This window comes from Dermacentor albipictus, chromosome 5 (genome assembly GCF_038994185.2).
Source record: "Dermacentor albipictus isolate Rhodes 1998 colony chromosome 5, USDA_Dalb.pri_finalv2, whole genome shotgun sequence".
Lineage (NCBI taxonomy): Eukaryota > Metazoa > Arthropoda > Arachnida > Ixodida > Ixodidae > Dermacentor > Dermacentor albipictus.
The window spans coordinates 145,965,427-145,993,159 of record NC_091825.1 but is presented as its reverse complement, the minus strand read 5'-3'; the positions used below and the strand labels follow the sequence as shown (position 1 = coordinate 145,993,159).

The 27,733-nt window shown below is 40.5% G+C and overlaps 1 protein-coding gene across 4 annotated transcripts; it reads left to right on the top strand.

The window, feature by feature from the left end:
• The first annotated feature begins 67 nt into the window (after positions 1–67).
• On the top strand, positions 68–27,626 carry GLS (glutaminase). 4 transcript variants are annotated; one of them, XR_010565682.2, is made up of 17 exons: positions 68–551; positions 3,402–3,492; positions 3,616–3,752; positions 4,506–4,635; positions 5,805–5,884; positions 6,690–6,853; positions 7,950–8,020; positions 8,892–8,924; positions 8,993–9,051; positions 9,811–9,928; positions 10,433–10,609; positions 11,542–11,673; positions 12,222–12,376; positions 16,206–16,346; positions 17,672–17,885; positions 19,305–19,385; positions 26,887–27,626. XR_010565682.2 is itself a non-coding variant. In XM_065437572.2 (16 exons), the coding sequence occupies exons 1-16, from the start codon at positions 310–312 to the stop codon at positions 19,332–19,334; spliced, it is 1,974 nt and encodes a 657-aa protein (XP_065293644.1). In that variant the 5' UTR covers positions 68–309; the 3' UTR covers positions 19,335–24,008. The 4 variants fall into 4 exon arrangements, 1 of the variants encoding a protein (XP_065293644.1); XR_010565681.2 differs by lacking the exon at positions 26,887–27,626 and adding an exon at positions 23,302–24,008; XR_010565680.2 differs by lacking the exon at positions 26,887–27,626 and adding an exon at positions 22,574–24,008.
• Positions 27,627–27,733: the final 107 nt, after the last annotated feature.

Below are 27,733 nucleotides of genomic sequence, written 5' to 3'. Positions count from 1 at the left end.
TTTACACCGCCGAATACGATTTGCGTATAAGCAGCGACGTTTGACCTCAATAATCGCCAACAGGGCCCTTCTTATTCCTTCTCCAAAATTAGCGTCAGCGGCCTGACGGCACGCCCAATGTGTGTTCGTTTTGCGAGTTTGTTTTATTTTTATTCGGGGGAATTTAACGGGGGTCCCCTCGCAAATAGCGCATGCAGCGCACAAGCGTGCTTCTCTTATCGCCTCCAACGTCGCGGAGATCCGTCAACAAAGACTTGCCGCCTCGCACCTCATCACTTGCTCGGGTCGTTGGAGGCGCTCTCGAAGTAAATGCCTCTGCACAGAGCTACCAGGGACATGATTAGGAGATTAGGAAGGGTTGTGAGCTACCACAGGCGTGCTCCTAAGGTGTGTCCTACTACGACAGGGCTTCTGCAGCCGCCAGCGACCAGGCAACAGCAGTCCGCCCGCTTTTTCAATCGCTACACATCGCTGGAAACTACGTCCCATGCAAATCGAGTGTTTGTGCCGGCCGAAGAGTTTCAGCGCGACAAGGAGAAACCTTTCGATACGTAAGTTTCGTGGTTACAAGAGGGTATGTCGTTAGAGCTGCGTTTCGTAACAGGGCGAACCGCTGGGCAATGATAACGCAACTTTCATTTATTCTCGGTTAATTTTCCTTTCGTACGTTTCTTTTTGTGTATGTGTGTGTGATCCTGCTGCGCTTTGCGGCATTCTCGTTTCAACGTGTCGTAAGAGTCGAATATGTATATTCTGATCTGATGCTGGTGATAAAAGACTCATAGCACTGGACAGCACCATTTATATTTGCTGCCAGCTATAATCGTTGTAGGGGATGTCGGAGTGGACCGTGAGAGCACGCTATCGTAGAAGTCGGCTTTACTGCAGTATTATATACGCCTGGTAGTGAGCTTTTCTGCACAACTTGCGTGTGCCCTGGCAGCACCATCTAGAAGACTGGTGTTGGCCCTGACCGTTCGTACTTGCACTGTGCACCTTTGCGTGTATCTACTAGGAACGTCATTCGAAGCAGAAAATGAGCTAAATTTGTTATTGTCTGTTAATAATCTCTATAAACGACAAGAACGCACCAGCCACGAAGTTCGTAACAGCATTTTTCTTTTTTTTCTTTTCTTTTTTTTTTTCTCGCTTGAAAAGTGAAACTGCAGAACGGGTCTCATATGTTGCGTTCATTTAACTCACAGCGTTAGTGTACGCACACATGTGTTGCATTTACCCAGTTTATTGCTTGATTAGCTCTTGAGCGACTGCAATGTTTCTGGTTCTGAACATGTAGACGTTCAGACTGTATACCTGCTCGTATACTGACAGACACTGCACCTGGGAATTCTTTTCTCCAGCTGGTTTGTGTCAAATAGCAGGCTGTCATATGCGTTGTTTGACTTGTACATCATATGAGCGCAATGTCTTTCGGTAGAATGTCGTCAATTTTCCTCTTGTATGGTGTCTGTGTATGCATGTGTCCTCATGTATGTGTCCGTGTGCTGGCTATTAACAGCATAGATGGTCAATGAACGAGTGTGAGTTTTAGAAAAGAAGTTATACTTTTCTGGTATACAGCTGCCAAGGCAGTGACATCTAGAAAAATATGATAATGCCTGAAAACAACATACTCTCTGACTATCAGCCTTCGTGACATTTTAATAGCACTATGGGGAAACCTATTTAACTGACATCAGAACATAAAAGAGATTATGTCTTTCTGCTGTACAGATGTTCTTGGAGTAATGACAAAAATATTAATAATGCCTAAAAACAGTATACCGCGTCCGAAGATCAGCCTCCTCAACATTTTAAAAGCAGTATGGAGCAACATAACTGACAGTGCATGTACAGAGCTGAGGCCACACATTCATATTTCTTTGCAGTCTATTAGTTTTCATGCCCTAAAGGCCCTGCATTTATAAAATTCTGGCAGGAAGCCATGAGTATGGCCATGGATACCAATGAAAATTGCTTTATTCATTTGAGGGATAAAAACAAACCAGTGAGCTAGATCAAGGCTGTTAAGATTGGTTAGGATTGCAAAAGATTGGTTAGGATTGTGAGCAAATGCCATAAGCGCACTGTTAGCTGTACATTCCAATAAAGAAATGTTGTTTGTGGAGCATGAGAAGTATGGGTGGATGATGTCGTGTGAGCTGCATTTTGTTTTGCTTGGAAGGTACTATATGATTGTCAACCTGTAAAACAAATGCTCTCGGAATCTGATGAAATGCGTGTCACCTGATTAGGCAATTTATCTGTGAAGCTCAAGAATTATATAATTTCAGATGCTTTGATCTGATGCATTTCTAGATTGGTTGCTAACTTGTAATCTGTTCCTTGAAAGAATTTGCACCTCATTGAACAAACCAATAAGTTTATCAAGTTCCTATTTTCTTATCAATCTTCTGAAAGAGCATTTCACCACTGCTGCCCTTTTCCTAGGCTCATTAATTCTAGCAACCTCTAGGATAACATTTTTAATTCTGGGTATATAAATGCCAAAACCACGATATGACTATGAGGCATGCTGTAGTGGAGGACTCCAGGTTAGCTTTGACCACCTGGGGTTCTTTAACGTGCACCCTATGCATGGTACACAAGTGCTACTGCATTTTGCCCCATCGAAATGTGGTCGCAGTGGCTGCAATTCATTTCCACAATCTCGGGCTTAGCAGCTCAATGCCATAACCACTACGCCAGCACGATGGGTTTTCTCTCATCAATATATCCCACTCAGTTACGAATTACGATGGACAGTGAATAAATGTGTCAAAGTTACATTATTTTACTCAAAGGCCCATCAGGATGCATAGAAAAATATTCGAGGTGGCACAATCGTACTTTGTGCATTTTCTACTCAGTCCTCATAATTACACAGTTATTGAATCTTTATTTAGTTCACTGTCAGTCAAGTTGTGTTTTTTTCATAAACATAATTGACTCACCAGCTCAAAGCACATGTATGAGTTCATTGGCCGCAGTCAACACAAGGATGGAAAAACTATTTCCCAGTTGCTCAGGGAACGTGGCATGTCCAATGTTCCACTGAACAAGACATTGCTTTCAGTGAAGTGGTTATTTGTAGCAGTATATATACTCTGCACATTGAAGCAAAATTAACCCACATTGTGTAAGCAGAGGGCTTGAAATAAATAAATATTTACGAGCAGCTTGATGTTCTTTGAGTTTTTTTCTTGCCATTGCTGGACAGAACTGGCATAAACAATTTGTTTACATGAATGCGTACATCCTAACTGAAGGAGATATTTCTTGGAATATTATTTTGCCCCAGGCATCTTGGATTTGTTAATTTTTATTGCTTTTGAAGATTCATATAGCATGTTTGAAAGGTATGAGATGCTAAAGAAGTATAACATTGTCACTAATTGCAGACAGGAAAGTGGTCCCGTGAATGTGGAAGACCTTCTGTTTGATATGTTCAAGGATGCAGATGACGCAGTCTGCGTGGGAAAGTTCTTGAATGTGAGTATTGGTTTTGTTCACCAGCTGATGATTTCCCCCTTTCCACTGCTAGTGCATATAGAAAGCATTAACCATGGACTTAATTTTGCATGATGCTACATTCTGTTCTCTTTGTTTATCCAGGCACTGTTCACAACTGGGCTGTGGAAGAATGATCCGCGTCTCAAGGAGATGATGCAGAACCTGAGAAATGTTCACAAGGAGAAATCGCCCGTCCGTTCACTTGAATCGCTTGCTCTGAACAGGGAAACATTTGCGCAGTACGTTCAAAATTTCTTCCTGGCAGTTTAGTTATATACGTCAGTTGTCAAATGATGTCCCTTTTGCCTGTTGCAAAAACAATGCACTTACTAGCAAGATCGAGAGATTTGTGACATTTTGTTATGCTGTACTAACACTGAGTGGTTTGAGGCTGACAGACTTGCCGTGTCCTATTAAAGTCATTCTTAAGCCTTAGTGAGCTTACATAATGTTTTTATTAGTGGGGTGATGGAGTAGCTGTAAGCACATTTGTCCACCAACTTTGAGAGAATGTGGGCATTTTGGTCTGTAGTCTCAAAGTCCTAAAAAAGTAATAATTGTCTCTGATAGTGTGCAACCTATTTCTTTCACTGCCTTTCATCTCCATTCAGCAGTGAAACTTGCTTTTGGGAAAAAAGTGCAAACATTCGTTCTTCCTGTACTCACCTATTTCAGAATAAGCTTTATAGAACACAGTTTATTTTGCACCCCAATTTAAGCTATCACGAAAGGAGGATGACTGCCTTTGGCAAACTCTAAGAAAGTGTTGTTTTTCATGTAGTTCTAGTACTTAATTAACTTTTAGCTAATTAACTTGTGCTGTCATTGGACTTAATTTCTAGTTCAATCTTTCACTAAAGCTTGTGAGATTTGTTGCCGGTAGTATACTGCACTGTATTATGACTGACAATATTTTTGAGCATGCATATGCGCATGTGCAGCCAAATGACTGGTAGGTATCATTCTCTGCTTCTTTTTTTGCTTTCCTACAGAGTGATCCGAGAGAACATCGTTCTCATCACTCGAGCGCTGCGCCACCAATTTGTGATTCCAGACTTTCAAGACTTTATTCGCTATGTTGAGGACTTCTACTGGAAGTGCAAAGTGAACACTGGTGGAAAGGTTTGTAAATATAAATGCAGCTCACTGGAAAAGGCATTGCAATATCTGTTGACTGTAAGCTTCTGGACAGAATAACAAGCACCAGTATAGTCTCATTTGATCTGGGTTTGGTTCATACTATTTCCCCACCCACTACAGTAGCTTACGGCAGGGCATTGCTGAGGTCGGGGGTTGATCCTGGCCACGGTGGCTGCATTTCAATGGGGGCAAAATGCACAAACGCTCTTGTACTTTGATATAGGTTGCTCATTAAAAATTCTAGGTGATCAAAATTAATCTGGAGTCCCCCACTACGGTGTGCCTCATAATCATATCATGGTGTCAGCCCGTTCAATTTCAATTCCAGAATTTATCATTTTTTTGCAAGTTACCAGTTTATATGTTCATCACAGGTAATAATGAAGATATGCCATTTGAATAATACATTTACTGGATAACAGATTACTTCTCTTGTTCTTCCCCTTCTTCGAATATGAAATGTATACCCACAAGGTTCTAATGCAGTCATGACAGAAACGCTGCTGCATGATTTTGTGACTAGTTGGGGAAGTGTTGCATTTGACTGCCCAATGTTGCCTATCACAAGTGTAGTAGATACTTTTGAACGGTGTAAGGCTGGCTTTGTCACAATACACAAGTGCCCAAAATATAGCTGCTATTGTTGAAATCGCAATTATTGTGCAGTTGATGTTGGTTCTTGTCTTTTTACACTCCTTTTCTTCACATTTAATGCAGTAAAGCTATTTTTTAAAATTCTTCTCATTCTGTATTAGAAAAAGATGGATGGCAGATCTTTCTGAGCTAAACCATGCTGCATGCAGCTGTCTGGCCTAAATGGCATCTCTGTGTACTAAATTACATGTTAGCTGTTAAGTCTGAAAAGTTTGGCGGCTTAGTGCCATGGTGTAATATTTAATGATCTGGTAATATATTGTAGAGTTATAGCTGGTAATATTGCAGTTGGCACCATGTAATCACTGAGGATTTAATCTTACTGACATAATAAAATTCCTAGATGCTGTGATGGTTTCTCGTTAATGCAGTGTTGCTGATGCTAAGTGCTAATGTTACTGTGTTTCTTTTACTTCTCTTTCAATGGGCTCCTGTCGTACAAATTGCTTCTATATCCATTTGTGAAACTTCATATTTGTTGCATATTTTGCCAACAGGTGGCTTCCTACATTCCCCAGCTGGCCAAGTACAATCCAGACTATTGGGGAGTGAGCATCTGTACTGTGGATGGCCAGAGGTAAGCAGTATATCACACTCTTTATTTATGCATTCTTTCTTTAGCAGGTCTGTATTGAGTTTTGATGTGTAGTAGAAGGCTGCATAGGCCTAGATGTTGCTGCTGCATATGCGTATATTGTGACAACACTGGTCTACAGCTAGAGTAGCAAGAACTGCTTACATTGAATAGAGTTAAAAGGCATCCACCATTATTGTGTGCATGTGTGGGCACTTAATGCTTGCTGCTTATTAAAAGAGTACTGACATGATATTTTCAAGTATTAATTTTTTTTTATGGTAAATGAAGGTCTTGGACCTCTGAAGCCTAGATAAGCACCAGAGCCTAAATGTGAACAAGGTTCCCATCTGGGAGCTGAAACCTTAACTTTACTAAATCTTTTGGGGTCAGCATCTTGTTTTATTTTATCATCTTTTAAAGGCCAAGTTTAGCTACACCTTCATCTCATCTACCATGTTCATTATATATATATATATATATATATATATATATATATATATATATATATATATATATATATATATATATATATATATATATATATATATATATATATATATATATATATATATATATATATATATATTCATTACATATATAGAAATTTCGTTTTAATGTTGTGTATGTGTGCAGGCTGCACTTCACTTAACATAAACTTTGCAGCTATGATAAGAAGTCAGTATTTGTCAATGTGTGCTTTCGGGGATGGGGAGTAAGTGATAACTGCACTTTGCTTTATTTGGCACCATTGGCTTTATGCAGTCAGTCTTTTGTTCACTTCTGATTGATTGATTGGCATTTTCAGGTTCTCAATTGGAGACACAGAGATTCCATTCACAATCCAGTCGTCTGGCAAACCCATCAACTATGCCATTGCACTCACCGAGCTCGGCTCAGACGCTGTCCATCAATACGTGGGCCAGGAACCAAGTGGCCGGATGTTCAATGAGCTTGTCCTCGATTACAGCAGTATGGGTCTTCTGCTCTGATGTAGCATTTCTTGAAAAGTGTTAACCGGGTGTTCAGCAATCTGTAAGCCACCTTCTCCAGAGCATGTACCGCAGCATAGGAAAAATGGAGTTTCACTCCCTAGAGGAATATAAAAAACTCCATCCTGTCTATTTCATCAGGTTTTGAAGTGGAGCTCGCTTGCTATAACTTGCACATGTCATAGCTGGAAGGGGTGCATGCAGCCCATCATTAGCCCTTTTTCACGTGGCATTTTGAAACCCGAATGACAAGTTTCTCTCACCTCTTCCTATACAGCTTACGGTTTCTGAAATAAAAATTGTTGGGAAAATTCTTCAACATGACAAAACATCCTATATTTAACTTACAACACTTTATGATAATTTGATCAACCCACATTAATGTAAAATTTTTCAAACAGCCTTGTGGGTTGAGAAGGAGCTCATATAGGAGAGCCGGCATTTGATGTACACATCGACATATCACTTTAGGATAGTGATGTAGTGACAACAAAACCTTTGTGTAATACCAACATACTACCATGTTACTGTTAGCTGGATACTCTCTTGCATTGTTTTTTCTTTTCTTTTGTTTTTCTAAGGTGTGTATTGTCAGTACCATAAGTAGGGCAGGGAGGGAGTGACAGCTTGGTTCAGCACTGCTTCTTATAGAGATTTTCAGTTTGACTTAAACGTATTGGCGTTTGCAGAATACTGAGTTACTGGAAAGCTGTACTGCCATGACAAGGCTGGTAGTGACATCTTGTGACACAAAGCTAAACTAGAGAGCACACACAGTTAATGGTGAAGTGACCTACCGTATTCTACTTAACTGCTGGCATAAAGCATTGATAGCGACATAATCGTTGGCATGCAGTCCTTTTGCGATTTTTCTTAACAACAATTTATATTCGTGCAACACAAAAAATTTTCAAATTGATCGTAATTAAACAAAGTATCACAAGATGTCGCTACCAGCTTTACTATTGCTGTCCATGGCTCTGGTAACTCAGTCAAAACTCTCTTTTGTTATGCGCTGTGCAAGCAGAAAAGTAAATGCAATACGTCAGTGGTTGACTCTTCCTTGTGTCTTTCAGAAAAACCACACAATCCCATGGTGAATGCTGGAGCTATTGTCGTTGCTTCACTGCTCCTGTATCTCATAGAGGTGAGGCCGCTCTTTCACATCACAACAGAGATGTAGCCAAGTTTTTCTCCTAATCATTAGACATTGTGGTTCAGTGATACACGCAAACAGTGTTCTAGAGTTCATTTCTGTAATGTACAACCGAAGTGCCGCAGGCAATAACTGTCTGTTATGGCATGGACTCTTTTTTTGCCACTGCTACCTTGCTTCATTTTTCACATGATTATCCTTTGATGGACTGTGCAACTGTCAGTATTACAATGTGCATGCGTACCACATACTGTGTCACAAGGCATTAAATCAGTGGGTCCAGGTACAACCCCAATTGATTATGTATCCATCTGCTTGCTTGTAACAGTGATTACTGTTGCTGTTGCAACGCTCTGTTAAACGTGCACATTAATGCTGCATTCTAATGAGGAAGGCTTAGATTCATGTTTTGCAGATTCATGTGCACATTAAAGAGCGCCAGGTGGTCAAAATTAATCCAGTTCCACCCCCTCCCCTCTATTATAGGAACCTTCATAGCATACTATGCATCTTTGGGAATTAAAGGCTGATCAATTAAGCACATGCACAAATGTTTCCATTAATCTAGTCAATGAAGGGACTGGTAAAGTTGACTTTCCCCCATAAAGCCTTTTATTGAGGAGAAGCCAGCAGCTTTGGTTTACGCATTTTAGTGAAACAAGCATATGCAAGCACACTGCAACACAATTTGAGGCTTGTCATAAAATTTTGCTTAAAATTTGTGACTGCATCTGTATATTCAAAGCAATTTCTTAACACTCATAGGTAAGGTTGAGCTCTTAGTGACCGATTTTGCTTGTCAAATTTTTTGTTGATCTCGTGCACATTTTGGTTCATGCATTTTGTTTTATTCCATTTACAGCCAGAGATGAGGACATCTGAGAAATTTGACTGGGTAAGTATCAGCACTATTTGGTTTTGTAGTGTATTTCTCCGCTGACACTTTGCAAATGGCTTTTTCAGATGCTCCAGTACTACAAAGCAGTGTCGGGAGGCGAGTACCTTGGCTTCAACAATGCCATGTAAGTGAGATTATGACCTCGTGATATGTAAAAAAGAAGTCAGACGGATAAGTTAATGCTGTGCATCCTTGCTTTCCACTAACTTATTACTGGGAGTATTGTTCAAGTAATTTAAGCCAGAGTTACAATGATGGGTGAAACAAGTGATTAGTAATCATTTGGCTGTGAAAAAGTGTGGAGTGGGAGAGGCATTAGCATCATTTCCAGTACTTCCTGAACTTGAAAGTAGTGTCCACGGAACTGCACTTTGGTGAGTTCGTAATTTAGTTAAATGTCCAGAGCCAGCCCTTAAGGTACCATCGATTTGTTTGTGAAGGTGACCAGTGTTTAAAAGCAGCTCCTTGATTATGAAGGAAAGTCGCGGAGATGTTAGTATAAATATTCTCAATGAAATAAAGATTTTGTCTCAATATTTTAGCACCAGACCACTACAAGTTACACTGGTGCTTCTGAAGAGCAGTTCAAAATGCAGAAAAACATAGAAAACCAGATTAACTGTAATGTCAAAGCATGAGACGGATGCTGGTAGACTGCATGGCAAGAATGTTTTAGGTGAAGCAAGTTGGCTAAACTAGATCAACTAGCTGCCATCTGAAAGCAGGCACTGCTGATGAATTTTTTATCTTGATAATTGAGTTACCCTTTTTTCTGCCTGTTGATAGAGAACTACGGGGTTTTTCTTTCTAGTTCTTTAGCTAGGGTTAATTCTATGCCTGGTGGATGTCAGCCAAATGATGTGCTGCTCCTTTTTGCTTGTAGATTTCTTTCAGAGAGAGAAGCTGCTGACAGAAACTATGCCATAGGATTCTACATGAAGGAGAACAAATGCTTCCCTGAGAGGGTCAACCTCAAGGAAACGATGGACTTCTACTTTCAGGTAAAAAGTCCTAAAAGTACAGTTTTTGTGGGTGTATTATGTAGCATGGGCACCTGTTTTTGGGCCGCAAACAAAACCACCAGTGCTAGTTTTAAAGTGTCCTGGGCTTGCAGCCTTTCTATGCTAAATAGTGAACCTGTAAAAGTTATTTGCCAATGACCATTACAAGCTGTCAGCCAAAAGATATTGCCCTTTCTTTGGATGTACTGGCAGGCTAATTAGTTTGACATGCACCTTTCCTAGTGCAACCAGCTTAGACACAAGTTAAAGGTGTAAAGAACAAATGCTAGATAGACTAGTTAGTTTGGCATGTTTATCTGTGGCATACAGCATGTGTAGTCGATTAATAAATGATGAAAAGAATGCAAAATAACATTCATGCATTGCGTATTGCATGCTTAAGCTTTCCACTGAGGTGGTTAAATTGTTTATTAAACTAGGTGCATATCAAATGCTGCATATTTATGTAAACATTAGAACTTTGACATCTGTGTTTATTTGCAGCTGTGCTCTCTTGAAGTTAACTGCCAGTCCGTGAGCGTAATGGCGTCAACATTAGCCAATGGTGGTATCTGCCCCGTCACAGGCCACCAGGTTATGAACGGGGTGTCCTGTCGGGATGTCCTGTCGCTGATGCATTCATGTGGAATGTATGATTATTCTGGCCAGTACGCCTTCAAGGTAGGTAATGTGTTCACCATTTCTGTGTAAAACACAGAAATTCTTAAGCAGTAGCTGAAGCAATTTCAATGAAATTTTCTGCAGAAGAAGTACAGTTATAGTGAGTAACAGTCAGGCAAGGTTTATTAGGTGCTCATATTTTGCAGAAACTGACAAATATCGAACAATTTAGAAACTTTGAAATGCCGCCTTTAGGGCTCTATATTACAACAGTAGAAACACTTGTTGCGTATTTCTGCCTTTATGCTTTATGTTTTGGTTTAATGTAGGTCATGCAAATGACATTGAAAGGTAGGCAGTTTTCAGTAGTACTTTGTTTATCACTAAAGAAAGAGACACAAAATGTTGCGTTCAAGTTTCCCAATTCTGCACTCTTAATTATGAATTTCAGGCAAAGGTTTCGTGGCTGGGCTACTAGCCACTACGTAAACACACTAGGGACACTATATCTAGTGTATCTATACTAGCCACTACAGGTAGCACCAGAGGCGGTGGTCACTGCTGTGATATTTGGCCCTGGTCCCATGGAATAGCCTTGAGAATAACTACACAGACCCAATCAGAAGTTACCAGTGCACTGATTGGTTTCCAAAGAAATGGTTTCTGGAAGAGAGCATGTGATATCTCAGTAGCTAATCAAATTCCCAAGTTCAAGAACTGAACAACAGTTGTATTGTACAAAGCCAAGTAAACCGCCCAATTCATATAAACCCCCACTGTGCCCCAAATGCACAGACATGCATAAGATTTCTGTTTATCTGTCAGTATAGTTCCCATCCAAAGAAAATTAGTGCTAACTGGCTTTCCCAAAGCAAGCAAATAATCTAACAGATTTCACATAAAATGTAATGAGCTAAAGCACAAGAATTTCTAGCACGTCTTCACAGAGAGAAGTCTAAGCTGAGCCACCCTGTGAAACCAAAATGACGCAGGTTGGCCTGCCAGCCAAGTCTGGTGTCTCGGGCTGCACGATGGTGGTGGTGCCCAATGTGATGGGCATCTGTCTCTGGTCACCCCCTCTGGATGTCTACGGAAACTCTGTCCGAGGCGTGCAGTTCTGCGAGGTCAGCTTGCTGCCTTTTGTAGTTTGGTATGGTGCAGTTCCTACAGAAGCGCCACATAACTGTACTTAGTCAAGAATTTTTCTTATTAACTGACAGTTTCCAAGTTCTATATGTGGAAAATTCTCCCGACTCAATTGCAGGTATAAAGTGAGGAAATTCAGCTCCTTGCTCAATAACAAGCTCTGGGCTTGATCGTTCCCCACACTTTACTTTGTGCCTAACCTGTGCATGTCTTCAGAGGGAAGCTAGCCTATGCATGACATCACATGCATGCATGACATCACAAGTACGATTACAGGCCACTGCAGCCACTTTAGAATGGGAGACGAATGCAAAAGTGTTCATGTGCACACTGAAGAACATAATGTTATGTAAATTATTCCAGAAGTTCCCATTATGGCATGTCTCATAGCCTAGAGTAAAAAATATATTTCTTCATTGAGATATGTGGGCTGCATTCCCACTTGGGAGTGCATTTTCTTTTCTGGCACTTATTTGTATTCATCTGTAGTCTATAGTTTTTCCTTTCTGATGGCTGTGTATCACAGGAGCTGACTAGGGTGTTCAGCTTCCATCACTATGACAATCTGCGCCACATGACTCAGAAGAAGGACCCTCGGCGACAAAAGTATGAGACCAAGGGCCTCAAGGTGGTCAACCTGCTCTTCAGTGCTGCCAGTGGGGATGTCACAGCCATGCGCCGGCAAGTTCTTTCTCATCACTCATTTTCTGTTGTGCACAGGCTGCAAGTAGGTGCTCCGATTTCACTTATGGCCAAATGGGTATGCTCAGCATTTTACTGATTAAATATGTCAAATATAAGCACCGCAGGTTTTAATAAAGGTGGTGGAACCTCGCCAATGAACGCAGGAAGAGTGTTTAGATACAGCGTCATTTGTATTAACAAAGTGGAAAGTGCAGTGTCTACTCATGCATAAAAAAAATGGTCCACAAGAAAAGCACTGCACTTTCTTGCTTCCCATTGGGAAAATGACAAAATTAATCAGATCTGTAGGATTTTCTTTTTCCTTTTTTTTGTCAAGCAAATATGCAGAATCCATGCCAAGCTGTTTCTCTGAGCCGTCAGCAGAGTTACAGGCCAGCACTTGGCATGCTGTCAATCACTGGCTCTTTTAAAGTTGCATTTCATTCGTGCAGTGGTCGCTCGTACATACCTTATTATATGCTTTCTTCAAATATGCAATTGGACACTGCAGAATTGACCTCTTATAATGTTGCACACTGGAGCTGGTCACTTAGGTGTTCAGTTATGTTTAACCAAGAATTCTTTCTGCTGTACAATGGCTTTGCTAAGAAGCATTTGCAATATATCTGAGAATGGACAATACCTAAGTCTATAGAATTCCACAGACTCCAAAATGGAATATCACAGCCTAAACATGTACACTGCTAATAACATCTCATGGACCTGTCAAAAGCTGCATGTGGCTTGCAAAGTTTGGTCACCCGACCCTGGCCTAGCCAGAATAACTCTGAGCCTTCCTAAATAATAGCTCTTCTTTTCCATCCAACTTGGAGATCTCGGAAATGTTTGAGAAAACATTGTACTAATGGCCCTATAATTATGCTGTCTTTGTGAAAGAAAGCTTTTTTTTTTTCTCCTAACGTGTGCTTAGGCACTTGTCTTATTTCAAATGTGTGTATATATATGTGCATGTGCGTGCATGCTCTCTCTCTCTCTCTCTCTCTCTCTCTCTCTCTCTCTCTCTCTCTCTCTCTCTCTCTCTCTCTCTCTCTCTCTCTCTCTCTCTCTCTCTCTCTCTCTCTCTCTCTCTCTCTCTCCCCCTCTCCCTCTCTCTCTCTCTCTCAATTATGGTGGTGCAACTATTTATTATGATTATGTGTGAATTATAAACATTATGCTATATAAATTATAATGTTATGTTAATATAAATTATTACTGTTCATAGAAACTTCCGGTTACATCAGGTGTTCCTCAGGGAAGTGTTTTAGGACCCTTGCTTTTTTTAATATATATTAATGACATTGTTAATGTTATCCATGAACCTGTCAAAATAAGGCTATTCACTGACGATTGTGTTATGTTTAAGGAAATTGTGATAGTGTAGATGATCAGGTGCTTCTAAATAATTGTATTAATAATGTTTATCAATGGTGCAACCAATGGGGTATGAAGCTAATTTCCGAGAAAAACAGTGTACATGAATGTAAGTAGAAAGAAAAATTACTTCTGGTTTCCATATACGCTATCATCTCACCTACTCAAAGAAGTAAGCGAATATAAGTACCTTGACGTAACAATAACAAAAAATCTCAATTGGAATAACCACGTATCTAACATATGTGCATCTGCCTTCCGTAAGTTATGCTTCCTCGGATATAAACTTCGACAAGCCCCTCCATCCGTCAAGCTGTTGGCCTATAATTCAATCAGTAGGCCTACCCTCAAATACGCATGTATTCTTTGGGACCCACACACTAAGAAAAACATTGATGCTCTAGAAATGATTCAATGTAAATCCATTTGTTTTATCTTTTCTCGATACTGCATGACAGACTCCCCAACCTTTATGATGCAACAAAATAATATCCAGGAACTTAAGCTACGTCGCAAAATTCTGAGATTAGTTTCTTTTTAACTTGAAAAACAGCCATCTCACATTAGACCCTGCTCTGTGCATCCAACCTCGGAGGCCACGACTGACTCGAAATCGTCATGCTGAATCGATAATACCATTTAGAACACACACCAACACATTCAAGTTTTCATTTTTCTCACTAACGATTACAGACTGGAACGCTTTGCCGCTATGTATTTCTCAGAACAGTGACTCATTCAACACATTAACGTCATAAAGTGAAGTGCTTTTCTTTTGTTTTCTTCTTGCAAAGGACTGTTTTTCCTAAAGTTGCAATGTTTATAATTGTTTTCACGGCCATAAGGTGCTCATTGATGTGTATGTTTGTGTATATATATGTGTGTGTGTGTGTGTGTGTGCACGCGCGTGTGTATATATATATATATATATATATATATCCCTAGCTTGGGCCTGCAGTATTTTGTAAATAAAAAAAAAAAGTTCTGCAGAAGCCTACAGTGTGTAGGAAACTTTATGAGAGGTAACATTGCCATCCACCTGACTGTATAGCATAAAGGGTATACACCTTATACGCTATGGTGTGTATATTTGCACGGAACAGTGTGAACAGCCGCAAACGATGCATCCAGGGCACACCTAGAGGCTCATCACACGAGAGGGCTGACCCAAGACAGGCGTAATCAGGGATTGCTGACGGAGGCATTTGTCCTTCAGTGGACATAAATAGGCAGATGTTTCATCTTTTTTGTGTTATGGCTGCATTCGAATACAACTCTTCAGTGGCATGCACTTTGAAACCTGTTCATGGGAAGACATGAAAACAAATATCATATTTGTCATATCATAACATATCTGTGATCACATTCTTGTATTTGTTAATGTTGTTCTTAGTGGTTATCACAATAGACAGTGGTCTTGTAATCTGGTAGCATTGCAGTCAGGCTTATGTAACAAACATTATGATCTTTGTTATTGTTGTGATAGTTGTTTTCAGTGATGATCATGATGTCTTGTAATTTGGTAACTTTTAATTCAGGCTTATGTTTTGCAAAAGGAGAATTATGCATTTAAACAATGGCTTGAGGCCTATAAGGTAAAGTGGGTAAAGGGAAGGTAGATTGTGTTTCATAAGTGGTATAATGGAAAGCTTCACATATGTGAAACTCCATAGTGAGTTAAAAGCTTTTTTTTTTTTATGTAACCCATGGCTGGGGATCCAGTCTGCAAACCATGTCAATGCTTTTCTTAGAATATCTTTATTCTTTCATATCCCACGTGAAGTTATGAGCACTCAGAGTAATCTTCATTGCAGATGTATAGTATTTCACTTGTAGAGGTGACTGCAGGTGGTTGAGGTCATTGTATTGCCATCACTACTCCCATAAGGTTATGCATGTTGTCTATCAGTGTATCCTACACTGGCCTTGGTTAAAAAGACTTATGCCCCTCAGGGCTCATCGGGATCAGGAATCGCAGCCAGGAAGTTTTCTCAGTATTAGTACGATAGTGCAATACAGGACGAGGACAAGAACTTTCTTGTCCTTGTTCTGTCTTGCACTATCTTACTCATAATGAGTAATTGGTAACGAGCCTTGTTGTCAGTTCGATTGACAGGAGGTTTTCTCCGTGGCAGACTAAGGCAGCGCTGTGTCTTTTCAGTGTTTTGCTGTGGAATGTCCACAGGTGAGCATATGAGTTGGAAGAGAGACAAAAACTTTATTCGTTAGGTTTGTCAGTGTCACCATTCCATGTGTGACCGATAATCATGAAGATGCCAGTGGTTAAGTGCATGCCATGGCTACTTGAACGCAGAGAATGTAGGAAACCAGGCAAGGCCAGATAGCTGGCTGAGTGTCTCGTGAGGCCTTCGTCCCACTTTCCCAATAGTGGGGCAGGAACGGTGATTGATTCATGCCTTGTGTTGCATAAAATCATACGTTGTTTGTGCAGCCACTACCTGTCGGGCATGGATATGGGCTTGAGTGACTACGATGGCCGCACAGCCCTGCATCTGGCCGCTGCTGAAGGCCACCTGGAATGCGTCGAGTTTTTACTAAAAATCTGTGGTGTGGATGCCAATGTCAAGGACAGGTACGACTGTCAGTGAGGCATTACCTGCACAGCGACCAGTGTTCCCATTATACTTTCATGTTATATCTTTCAAGTAAATTATACGTGCTGGAACATGTCTTTGCCTTAAACATTGTTTTTCCTCATGTATGAATGTAGTGCTAAGAAACAGACAGCACTAGTTTGCCTCTGGAATATGCAAAACGACCAAAAGGGTTTCAAGACTTTGTTTATATATGTTTCTATTAAGTGTGCAAATCCACTGAAGTGCCTCACATGTGACTTGCTTATACGGAAGTGGTAGTACAAGATGCACCTCATAAGTCTGTTTTCAGAAATATTAAAACTACGTGAATGAAGTTTGTCCTAATTGTATAGAGTGTAAGGTCCCATTTTGAATATGTTTATATGTTATCAAAATTTTGTTTAGTTATGTTTCTGGGGTGCATGAAATTGGAAAAAAAATATGTACTTTATGCAATTCTGGAGCTTTGTAATAAGTCTGAGAGGGTGTTACCAAATAGCCTACACTTTCACATAGAGCACAGACTGCAATGGAAGCTAAAAAATTAATTTTGCTTCACTTCATTATTTAAAGAAAAAGTTTTTAATCTCAACTGCCATTTTTGAGATCACTGTCGTGTGGTTTCTCAAGATGCACATACCTAATCAATATTGCTGAAAATTGCAAGAATTAGATACTTGTATTCTACACATCCTTTTGCATATGCATGCAAAATTTTGTCATAAGTTTTAGCAGCTTTCACTTACACCACAGTACTAACTTCGCAGCATTTTTTTTTGTAGATAAGCAAAGTGTTTATTTAATCATGTAGTCATTAAGCAGTATTGGAATGCATGAATACAGTGGGCATAGCAAGCTTTCTGATATTTATTCAAATTAGCCTGAATTATGAGCTATCCACCTTCAAATTATATTGTGATGCTGCAATACATTCTTTTATTCTATTCTTAAGACCATAAAGTGCCAACCTTCACACTTAATTTAAGCTTGTACTGTTTTCTAAAAAATTGCGAGAAACCTGCTTACTGCAACAGAATGCAGTTCTTGGAATGAAATAGGAGTAACTGGCCAGCCATTTCATTCTTCTTTTTTTGTGTTCATGTGTGTTTGTGTTTATGTTTTTAAACACTCCTCTGTACGCATAGATGTCCATTGCATTTGTGCTAATATGAGCCACTGGCATAACTGTTCTCCTCAGCTATTTCTTTTCCTTTGTCTCTTTTCGCATGCATGTCTGTGCTGTACGTGCATGTTGTGATTGCATGTGTTTGTGTGCGTTTTCTGAACACTTTCACCTCTGCCTGTATGGCTTTTCTTGTAGGTGGGGCCACACCCCACTAGACGATGCACGCCAATTTGGCCACGCTTCTGTGGCCGACTATCTTGCCAAGTGGGAGGCACCCTCCTTGACTGCGGCAGTGACATCCGCCACCAACCATCAGCCACAGGCGGCATTGCCGCAGAGTGGCACGGACAGCAGCGACGCCCTCCCACCGGCCCCCAAGGCGGCGGCAGCTGATGGCACCAGCCGTCCCGTAAATATTCCAATCCTGCGCAAATGAGTCACGAAACTGTTCCATTCCACATTGTTTAACACAGGGCTTCTGCTTTAGTGTTCCAGGACTGCTGCCGGTCGCGTCTGCCCTGAAAGAGCTCTTTCTTTTCCCTTCCTCATATTATTGTGGTGTGAGACTTGGCTAGCAGCATGCTTGTATGATTAGGTATTAGTGTAGGCACAATCACCAATTCCTGTGATACGCTCTAGAACTTTTAAGAGATGGCACAATTTCATACACATCCCTTCTTTCTATGTACATCTTTGCAGCATCCTTATGTTGTGCTGATCTACTGTCGAAGCCTTCATGTTTATTATGAATTATAGCAGAGTTTTAACCATTAAATCTCTAATCACGTTTGATTTTATATATTGTACTTCGTGCAGCAGTGGTCAAATGTCCTCGCACATATTCATTTGTCAATTTATTTATTTCAATTCACATTACATGTTCAGATGTGTGAATCATGTTACGGCGCTTGTTTCTACTGCAACTTCTCATCAATGTCCACAGCACAGAGACAGCAGGACCAGTACACACCTTTTGCACAGGTGCAAGTATGCTTTTGTCAAGGCTGTTGTTGGCTTGCCTCATAGCTAGTAGTGTCAAGCATCTCAGTGCGAAGCATTTTTTACTAGCAGGTGTTTCATGTAGTGCTGTATTTACGGAAATATCCAGGGTTGTGGTGTCTGCAAATGAGTTTGTGACTGCCAAGGGATGAGAGAAACAGTCTAGCCACATTGGGCATTTAAAAATGCACTAATGACACAAGGTTTGCAAAAGATCATAAACATTATCTTTTGAAAGCCCTGTATCAGAATATGTGTTTTTTCGCTGATGTCTCTTTTACTTGTTACCACTGCACCGTTGTTCTGCACCACTACCGCAAACTAAATTTTATGTTGCTTTTAGTGTATGGCTGGAGCTTCTCATTTCAAGGCACCGGCCACATATTTAATGGCTAATAGTCATATTCTAAGTGACCTGTGAATAGCTTAGAACAAACCCTTTGGTGCCAATTTATTTATAAAAAAATCTACTGCTAAAAATGTTTGTGCTGTGCAGTTCTGACGAGCTTACTGAGGATTTTATTTTAATATATAATTTATTGCAATGTTCTTTTCTTCTTGCTTTTACGTGTGTGTGTGACATTGTTCTCATGTCACCATTCTAAATCGAACACCTATTCACTTCTCGCAAGAGACCTTCAAAATGTATGCGTTCTATTTTAATGTATCGTAATCTTTCTGCTCTTTAATTGTGCACAATGATCAATGATCCATATTTGTATCACAGAGAGAGAGATCAAGCGGAATGGAATTAGATGCATTATTAAGGTATTCTAGTCACACGGTCACTAAAAGTGAGCTGGTTTCTTCCTTTGTCTCCCTTCACTAGGACATTGCTGCTTTTAAGGGCAAAAGGTGAATGGCACGTCCAGGCCGCATCGGCAGGGATCCTTTGTCCACACTTAGTGGCGTAAGTGGAGGCTGTGCATCCTCTCTCGGAAATCATTTCCTACTAACTTTGTAGGATGCCTGCCCCTTCACTTCTGTAACTTTCTCGCTGGGAAGACCTATAAGCGCATTGGCTTCCTTAGAAACTTTCCTGTTCCACTATTCTGCTTTTGATGCCAGCAAGAACTGTCTCGATGTCGGGTATGCCTACTGGTTGAAGTGGTGGAAGTGGTTGGGCCAATTCACACAGTTAATGTTCTGCAGCGCTGATAAGTGTTAACTGGAACACCATTGTGTTTCACACCATATTTTGGGGACTTGCTTCTTGAAATTGGTGCTAACACAGGATTTCTGCAATATAGATATTACTTCATTACTGTGTGGCCTTGATTCTGCAGAGTGGAGATGTGCTCTAAGTTCAATAATTACAAGGCAAATTAGTGAAATTTTGTTAATCAGCTAACATCACTCTGCAATTTGTCTTGTGAGCAGTGTCCCCTCTTCACGTAATCTACCTGATGTGACAGAATTGCAATATCTATCACTATAGGTATTCAAAAAGCTCCCTATAAATTGGCTAACCTGGTATAATGATGGCAGGCTGGCTATAACCTCACCACACTAGTAGCAAGTAGTGTCATTCTGAAAGCTGCATTAATGGCACAGTATTGTTAGAGAACGAGCAAGAAACATTGTGTAGACAGCTGAAACATCTGGTTAGAATCACGCTGAGAAATGATTGCCCCTCTCAAGCTGAAAAGAAACAGTTTCACAGCCTGTTTTTATGGCTTTATCTCCAAAACAACTGCATTGGCTCCAAGTTGCTTGACTGTGTTTAGTTGCAGATGTATGACTTGTGGTACCGTGGCATGTTGCTCAACTTAGGAGGCCATGACACGTCTTGTAGAATTGTCAGTGTAAAAGATGTCTTTGTCACTTTTCAAACTCAAATAGCTTCTTGTTTCAGTTAAGTTTACTACTGCATGGGAAAATGTACATAAGTAAAATAAGAGAGCGAAATTAGCATGCAAATGGTATACAAGTCAAGAAAATCCTGTATCGAAAGATCCTAATCAGTAAGTGAGCAAGCAGTATAAAAAATATCCACCATGCAAGAAATGATGGCAATGCAGGAATTTAACCATTAAAAACTGCTGTCACATTGCGCTTGAATAAAAAAGTTAAATTGCGAGGTTCTATGTGCCAAAACCATGATCTGATTATCAGGCATGCCGTAGTTGGGGATTCTGGATTAATTTTGACCACACAACACATGGTACATGGGCATTTTTGCATTTTGCCCCCATTGAAATGCGGTCGCTGTGGCTGGAATTTGATGCCGCATCCTTGTGCTTGGCAGCACAACACCAAATCCACTTAGTGACTATGGTGAATTATGCTTGGATACAGGAAAATACATATCTTTCAGTTGCATTCTTAACGATTTCAAAAATAAGATAGCAGAAGAAAGCCACTTTATGTAATAGCTCTATCCCGACCACTTCTGATACTATGGCCAATCGTTGTGCACTACAGGAAAGTAGCTCTTGCTAGGATCAAAATCAAAGCAGAGGAACCCGTGACATAGCCACTGCATGCTTTTGCCCTTTCTAACATCAACCTGCAGCTACGTGATGGTGCTGATGCTGAACACACATAAATTGTGTACATGTGTGTTCTTAATTCACACTGCTGTTCTGCTTTGTTCAGTGCATGAGCTTTCCAGTGTCACTTACATGGTGATCAGAAGTTTGTGTATGTGTGAAAACCAATAATGGAAATGTCACATGAAGCTTTGTTCATCTTTTATGTGGGTGCCATTAGAACATCTAGTTACTGTGAAACTGTCAGAAATCTCAGGTCCAATGTAGTTCTGTGATCTTATGCATGTTGACAGTGTAGAGAACTGTTAACACTGTTTAGCAAATCTTGTAAATTCTTAGTGCGAAGCGCTGCTTTTATAAGAGTATAGTAATAGCGATGGTGTGCTTTTGGATTTCCTAAAATTTGCTGAGGATGACAAAAACTAAGTTATTGTACTCCTGATGTTGAATTTCACTTGATGAACAGAATTGTTGAGGTGACAAAATATTCAATATTATTGCATCTCCCAATATAGCCTTGCAATGGGCCAATTAAATTACGGAATATATATATATCATCCCCTTGGATGCCATGTTTGTCAAACAGTGTTCTTATCGTATCCTGCATTTAACATAAAAAGGCAAGAGTTCAGACGGACATTACAGGAGTGTAAAAACCTAAGTTCTGGAATACCAAATAAGTAATATTAGACTGGTGATTGTGTCCGGATTGGAACTAACATACGGGAGACTAGCCATGGCCTTGAAATATCTGGACAAGCTCGTTTCTACAGCTTCAGTGCAGTTCTGGCAGCATTTCATTCAGGCTAGTTGATTTCTTGTAAATTAAGAAATATCACATTGCATTTTAAAATACATATGTACTTAGCCTGGCAATTCTCACAAGCTTTTCTGGCACATTCAGTGAATCACAAGTAGATTTCTTGAAATCCATGACGTCACAAAATTGCATCATTGGTGCTTCTGTTCGAGTGGGGAATTCAAGGAGAAAAAAAGAAGCATTATTTTTTTCTGATAACAAATCGTCTTTTTCCTCAGTATGCAGAAGGAGCTAGTACCAAAATTGCAATCTAATATATGGCCTCTACTACTTGGGTCACCAACTACTGCAGGTCCTTGCTTCCTCATCAGCTGGGATCACTGAGTTCTGTTGCACATAATGTGTGTTGCATGGATAAGCTAGCTTGGTACAAATACAATGGCGTGTTTTCACTAAACTATTGCACTCAAATGGCACTTCATGGTGCATTTTACTTAATACTATCTGAGGTTCTTTAATGTGCGCCCGATGCATGGTACGTGGGCATTTTTCCATTTCGTCCCCATCGAAATGTGGCCGCTGCAGTCGGGATTTGATCCCGCTTTGATCTGGGTGCAGTGCTTAACTTGTCTCGAACTAAGTTCTGCGACAATTGCAGACCAAGAAAAACAAGTAATTTCTTAAGGAGATTAACAGTAGTTTCAACTGAAGCATCCACCACCAAGACAATGAATTGTGGAGAGTGGTTGTCACCCTTAAGACCATAGACAGCATCACCACTCGTTTCGTCGAGAAATTCTATCATTGCTTCAAATGATATGTACTTATATTCTGGACATACAACAGCTTCGTCACCAGGTGTCGGCGCCAACAACCGCTTTCAACAACTCCTCCGGTCCGACTGAAAGCAATGTGTACCCCGACTGGCCAGTGTGCCGTTACAACTGAGTCAACTTCCGGAAAAAGCAACCAAGCACTGCAGCTAAGCATATTAAGCTACTAAATGCACCACAAAATGCCAACTGTGTGAAATATGAATATAAATGTGGCGGTGGTTCAGCAAAAAGAGTTATTTATGTCAGCTTTTATTATCAAACCAACATAGCTATATAAAGTGCCTGCCGCCAAGGAACATTGTTAATTTTTCACAGGAAGCATGACAGCGCCACTAATAGACTGATTTCACTTTGAGCCTCACTACACCACCGCTGCTGCAAAGCATGCCAGTAGGTGTAGTCCCTGGCGGGCTGAAGGTCAACTATGTTAAAGAGCATGTTGTGTTTGTACCACAACAAATACACTTGAGATTGCAGCTGGGATCACACTGGAGATCAAAAGGCAGGGACGGGAGAATGTGAAGGTTCTACTGTAGGAATTGGGGATGAGTAGATGTACCTCCTAACTTACCTCTAAAACTCAATGCAAACATTTACGGTAGCATTGTTCTTGGCATTCCCCACAATGATACCTCAAACCCAGGTATGGCAGAAAAATGGTGAGGACTATGGATGGCGCTGGTAGGGCCACCCTGTATATGCTCCGAGTGTGATGAGATTGGTCTGTTGGCTTTGCAGCCTGCGTGCTACATTGTTGCCTGAGCTGACAAAGTAAGCAGTGGTGCATTTGTGCACAAGATTGACTTCAATTCAATTCTTTAATTTGTTTGGTGTCGCATTTCATTGTACCAATATCCACCCACTGCTTAGGCATGAAAGCCAAAGTGCTTTCATGCCAGGATGTGGCCTGCTAGGCCTAAAGTGTGCTGTGCAAAGACATCACATTGGAATGAACTCGCACAACCCAGTCCAGCATTACTGGCTAGTCTGCAGCCTGACTTGGTGTTCTCCTTAGATGTCCCTTTAGTACCTTTCTTGCGAACTAGTGTGCAAACACTAAACTGTATACAACATCCCAAAATACAATTTGCCACTAACAGTTGCCAATCTGTGTAATGTACTTACGCTTGAAACATCACTGTGTGCTCCAGAAAAAGTGCACAATACACACTTTAATGCACCCTGGTTACAGATCTGTTTCTTAATTGACATTCTATGATTTTAATTTGCAATGTCTTTTTATTGCTTGGACTACATTGTGTATGCAACAGTAGCATGTTGCTTTCACTTCATTTTTTCCCCTTTCTAGTCTTGTGCCAGTGCCCTTTTAGCATTATATACTTTAAGAATTTGTTAGCACCACATTGATTTTATGTACATAGAACTTGTTCATAGTTGTCATTTATTTTTGGTTGTGTTCATTAAACAATTTTGTGACTTTTGTACCTGCAAAACTACACCTTACAGATCAGAGTAATGCAGCTCTTGCAAGTTGTGAATATGGTGTTGACAGAGTTGGAAGACTTGCAGAATAAGTATACTGCTGAATTGCAATATGTGATGATAATAAAGCTTCTAAATAAAATCACTAGAGGCAACTCTAGCACTATGGTGTCTTCAGGAGCTGCAGTACGTATGACAGTTCAGACAGCATTGTATCAATAGGCAGTGCATTGATTTGCTTAAACTTTGGCCTTCTGGCTTAGAATGGCTTTGCGAGTTTTCAAATGAATGATTTTCAACAAAATATTGCATTATAAGCTCAACAATTCGCAATGATTATGTATGTGCACAGAGACATTGCCTTGCTGTGTTCAGAAAACTGATTGTTCAGAACTTTAGTAAGCTAAAGCGCAATAAATAAAGCCACATGCATGAAGGTTATACAAATGCTAGTACAAAACCCTCACTGAAATGTGGAGAGTGGTTTGGGCACCCTACAGTAGTTGAAGAAGTGCAGCACAAGAGCTCCATCTTGTAATTTTTGTAGGAAACTCTATGATTGTAGTGACTCGATCCTTGTAAGAACCTTGTAGCCAGCTGGTTTCCTTTTTCTTCAGGTTTGATCTGATTTTTTACATCTGTTCTGCTAAACACATGCACTTAATCATTCCTGAACGATATCCACAACAATGAAAGCTGTATAAATTATATCCAGTGCATTTGAGTAAAATGAAGGGAACAGAATTTGATTTGTTCGCAGTGTTCAATAGTCTGCACTTGGCATTTGTTAAATAGAGTGGTGATGAATGCACGACTTTTGATAAGCTTTTGTACGGTGAAGGAAAGTGTGGTGAATGGTGCGTGAAGAGTACAATGCTTTGTGTAGGATGCACAGCTCGACTAAATATGTGCAGGGTTGCTTTGTCGTACAGTATTGTAACATGCTCAAATATAGGTTGACTCTCCCTTGACTTTTCTTGAACAAAAATTTCTAAATTGGGGAATTTGAATCATAGTCAAGACTTTAAAGGGGAACTGCAACACTTTTCAAATGCAGGAAAAAGAACTTTCTTGACGTGTACACGAGCCAACTATTCCGCTGCATACAGTGGGGAGCCCAAAATCATGCATCAAAGATCACTCGCGCTCACCTGCGATTTCAAAGTTCCCTCTATCATGCACTGCCTATGGCATCATAGACCCGAGTGACAGCCCATAGATGCCAGCCATTGGGCAATCGTTCGTGATAGTGAGCGACTCCAGAGCGAAAGCTCACGCACACCTCTTTATTATAGCAAATGTAGCAACGGCAGTTGTTAATGTGTCACGTCCATCCCGTCACCATTCCTTTGTCACTCTGCCACACCCTTTTCAGCAACCTTGAAGATTACGACTGAAAGTTGAGCAATGGTAGCAACTCGTTACTGAAAGGCAAAAGGTCACGCCAATGGTAGAAAAAGAAGAAAACACAAAACTTACTTGCACATGCTTGAGGGGAAGGCAGCACAAACCTCCCAATCATAGGCACATGTGGGCACTCATGAAAGATTACTATTTAGGCATGACAATTCCTCTTTGTGCAAGGTAATCAAGGGCTGACTTAATGATTTGCCATGTCTCATAAACTTGCCTAATTGAGGGTTGGCAATGATATGCCGTGCCTCAATTGTAAGATATACTTTGCTCTTATGTCTGAACAAGACTATACTGTTAGACGGTGTTCCACTGGTAGGGAATGTTTATGCTCAGTTAATCTCTGATTGATGCAAGACCTGACTGCCCTACATAAAAACTTACCACAACTAAAAGTTGATAGTTGGCGTTTATGTTGTCCTTTTTGTTACTTCTTGCGTCTGTGTTTGCATGCCAACCTTTCAGTACGTCAACCTTGAAGAGTGACCATAAGTATCCCGCAACAAGGAAAACAAGCGGTAGGCTATCGAGTTGCTACCAGTGCTACCCCAGTGGGGAGAAAGCGTGCTCTTACCAAAAATTTCTGCGGGAATATATTGATTGAAAGGAATCATCACTTATATTCTCGGTTTTGAAGAAAGGGTGTTGCATGACCCCTTTATTTTCGGTGTCACTGAGCATACCAAAGCAGGACAGTTCACTTCCCACTGTGAACTCTTTATTCAGGTGCAGAACACAGCAGGTCCAAAACAGGCTGCGTTTTGTTTCCAATACACAAAGAGAGTGACGACGTCACCAGGAAGCCGATTCCAGGAATTTTATGGAACATTTTAGGCAGCTAAGGTAACAGCAATGCCTTTTCTGTCGATGCATCAGGATCGGACAGTAATGTGTTAAGATAAGTAATATGTCATGTTATAGTATTCTTGCCTGTTATATGAAAGCTATAGGCTCAATTATTTTTGTTTCTCTGTGGTTCAGTACATCAAGAGTTGAGTCCTCATTTTCTCAACCTGTATTTGACAGTTCGTCGTGAGGGGAGCTGTTTGCAAGTTGCAACAATGTGGGGCCATATTCTGGAATGATCACTTTTGGCAACTTTTTCACTTTTACCCACTGGATGGGCTCAGTAGCTATGGTGGCCTGGTACAGTGCATTAGGTCACGGTTGTAATTCTGCAGCTGCATTGTGGTGAAGGCAGAATGCAGAGACACCCACCTACTTAAGGACATTTTTAAATTAAGTAATGTCATTAAAAGTAATGTGGTGTCTTCTGCTACAGCCCAGCTATTGCCTTGAACATTGATGGACATATAATGCACACACTTGCAAATGTTTCTACTTGTAGAGGTGTAAAATGCCTGACTGTAACAGCCTACTCCATCAGCATACTCAATATGGCATGAAAATACCTTGCAGAACTTCTCCCATTTGCTTTCATTCATTTATTACACCTGCTTCTTGCAGCTGCAACCACTTTTTCACAGGCGGTGTACCCAAAAGTCAACATTCCGAGATGGGGCCCCCATTTTTGTGGCACAAGCATGATAAGGGTGATATGTCCTATAGCGTGACAAGTCTTTCAGCGTGAAGGAACACTGGTGCCTGCTCTGTTTTGTGTGTAAAATTCTAAGGCTCTTGCATCAGCTGTGCAGATGTTGCTTTTACTGTTGCATAACTGTAAAAGTGATGTCTATAGAATGTGTTGTAAAGGAAAGCACAATGTTTCTATTATGCGATTGTAGCACTTGTGTCTGTAGCTGTTTTACAACTAGCATAGCAAAGCATCTGATATGGCAGCCCAAGAAGACTTTGAAGCTGGCTGTTTACCTGACATTAAAATGAACATGGTCTGACAAAATGTATTACTGTGTTTTTCAAGACTGTTAGCCATTTGTTGAGCACAAAACCCAGAAACTTCACAGTTTACTCGTTAGATTCCAGACTGCTGGTCGCAATGCCATCTTGCAGTTTTAACAAAAGCTTCTAGAATAGAATTTACTTTAGATTGGTTTCAACTTAGTTTCATCAAAGTCCAGGACAATTTGATATTTGGGTGCGAATAGCATTTTGACAAGCAATGTTTTCAAATGAAATTTTTTTTGTGCAAGTTGCGGTCAGTAACATGCACCTATCTTGGAGCCTAAGCACTACACACCTTTTTGCCACTCAATGCCTCAGAGCCAGACGGGGACACTTTGCGTAGGTGATAAGATTTGTTTGAGCATTGCCATAGTCTGATAACGGGCTGCAACACACAGAACTGCGCAGCATATTGTTGTCAAACACTCAACAGTCCCTTTCTGCACCTACA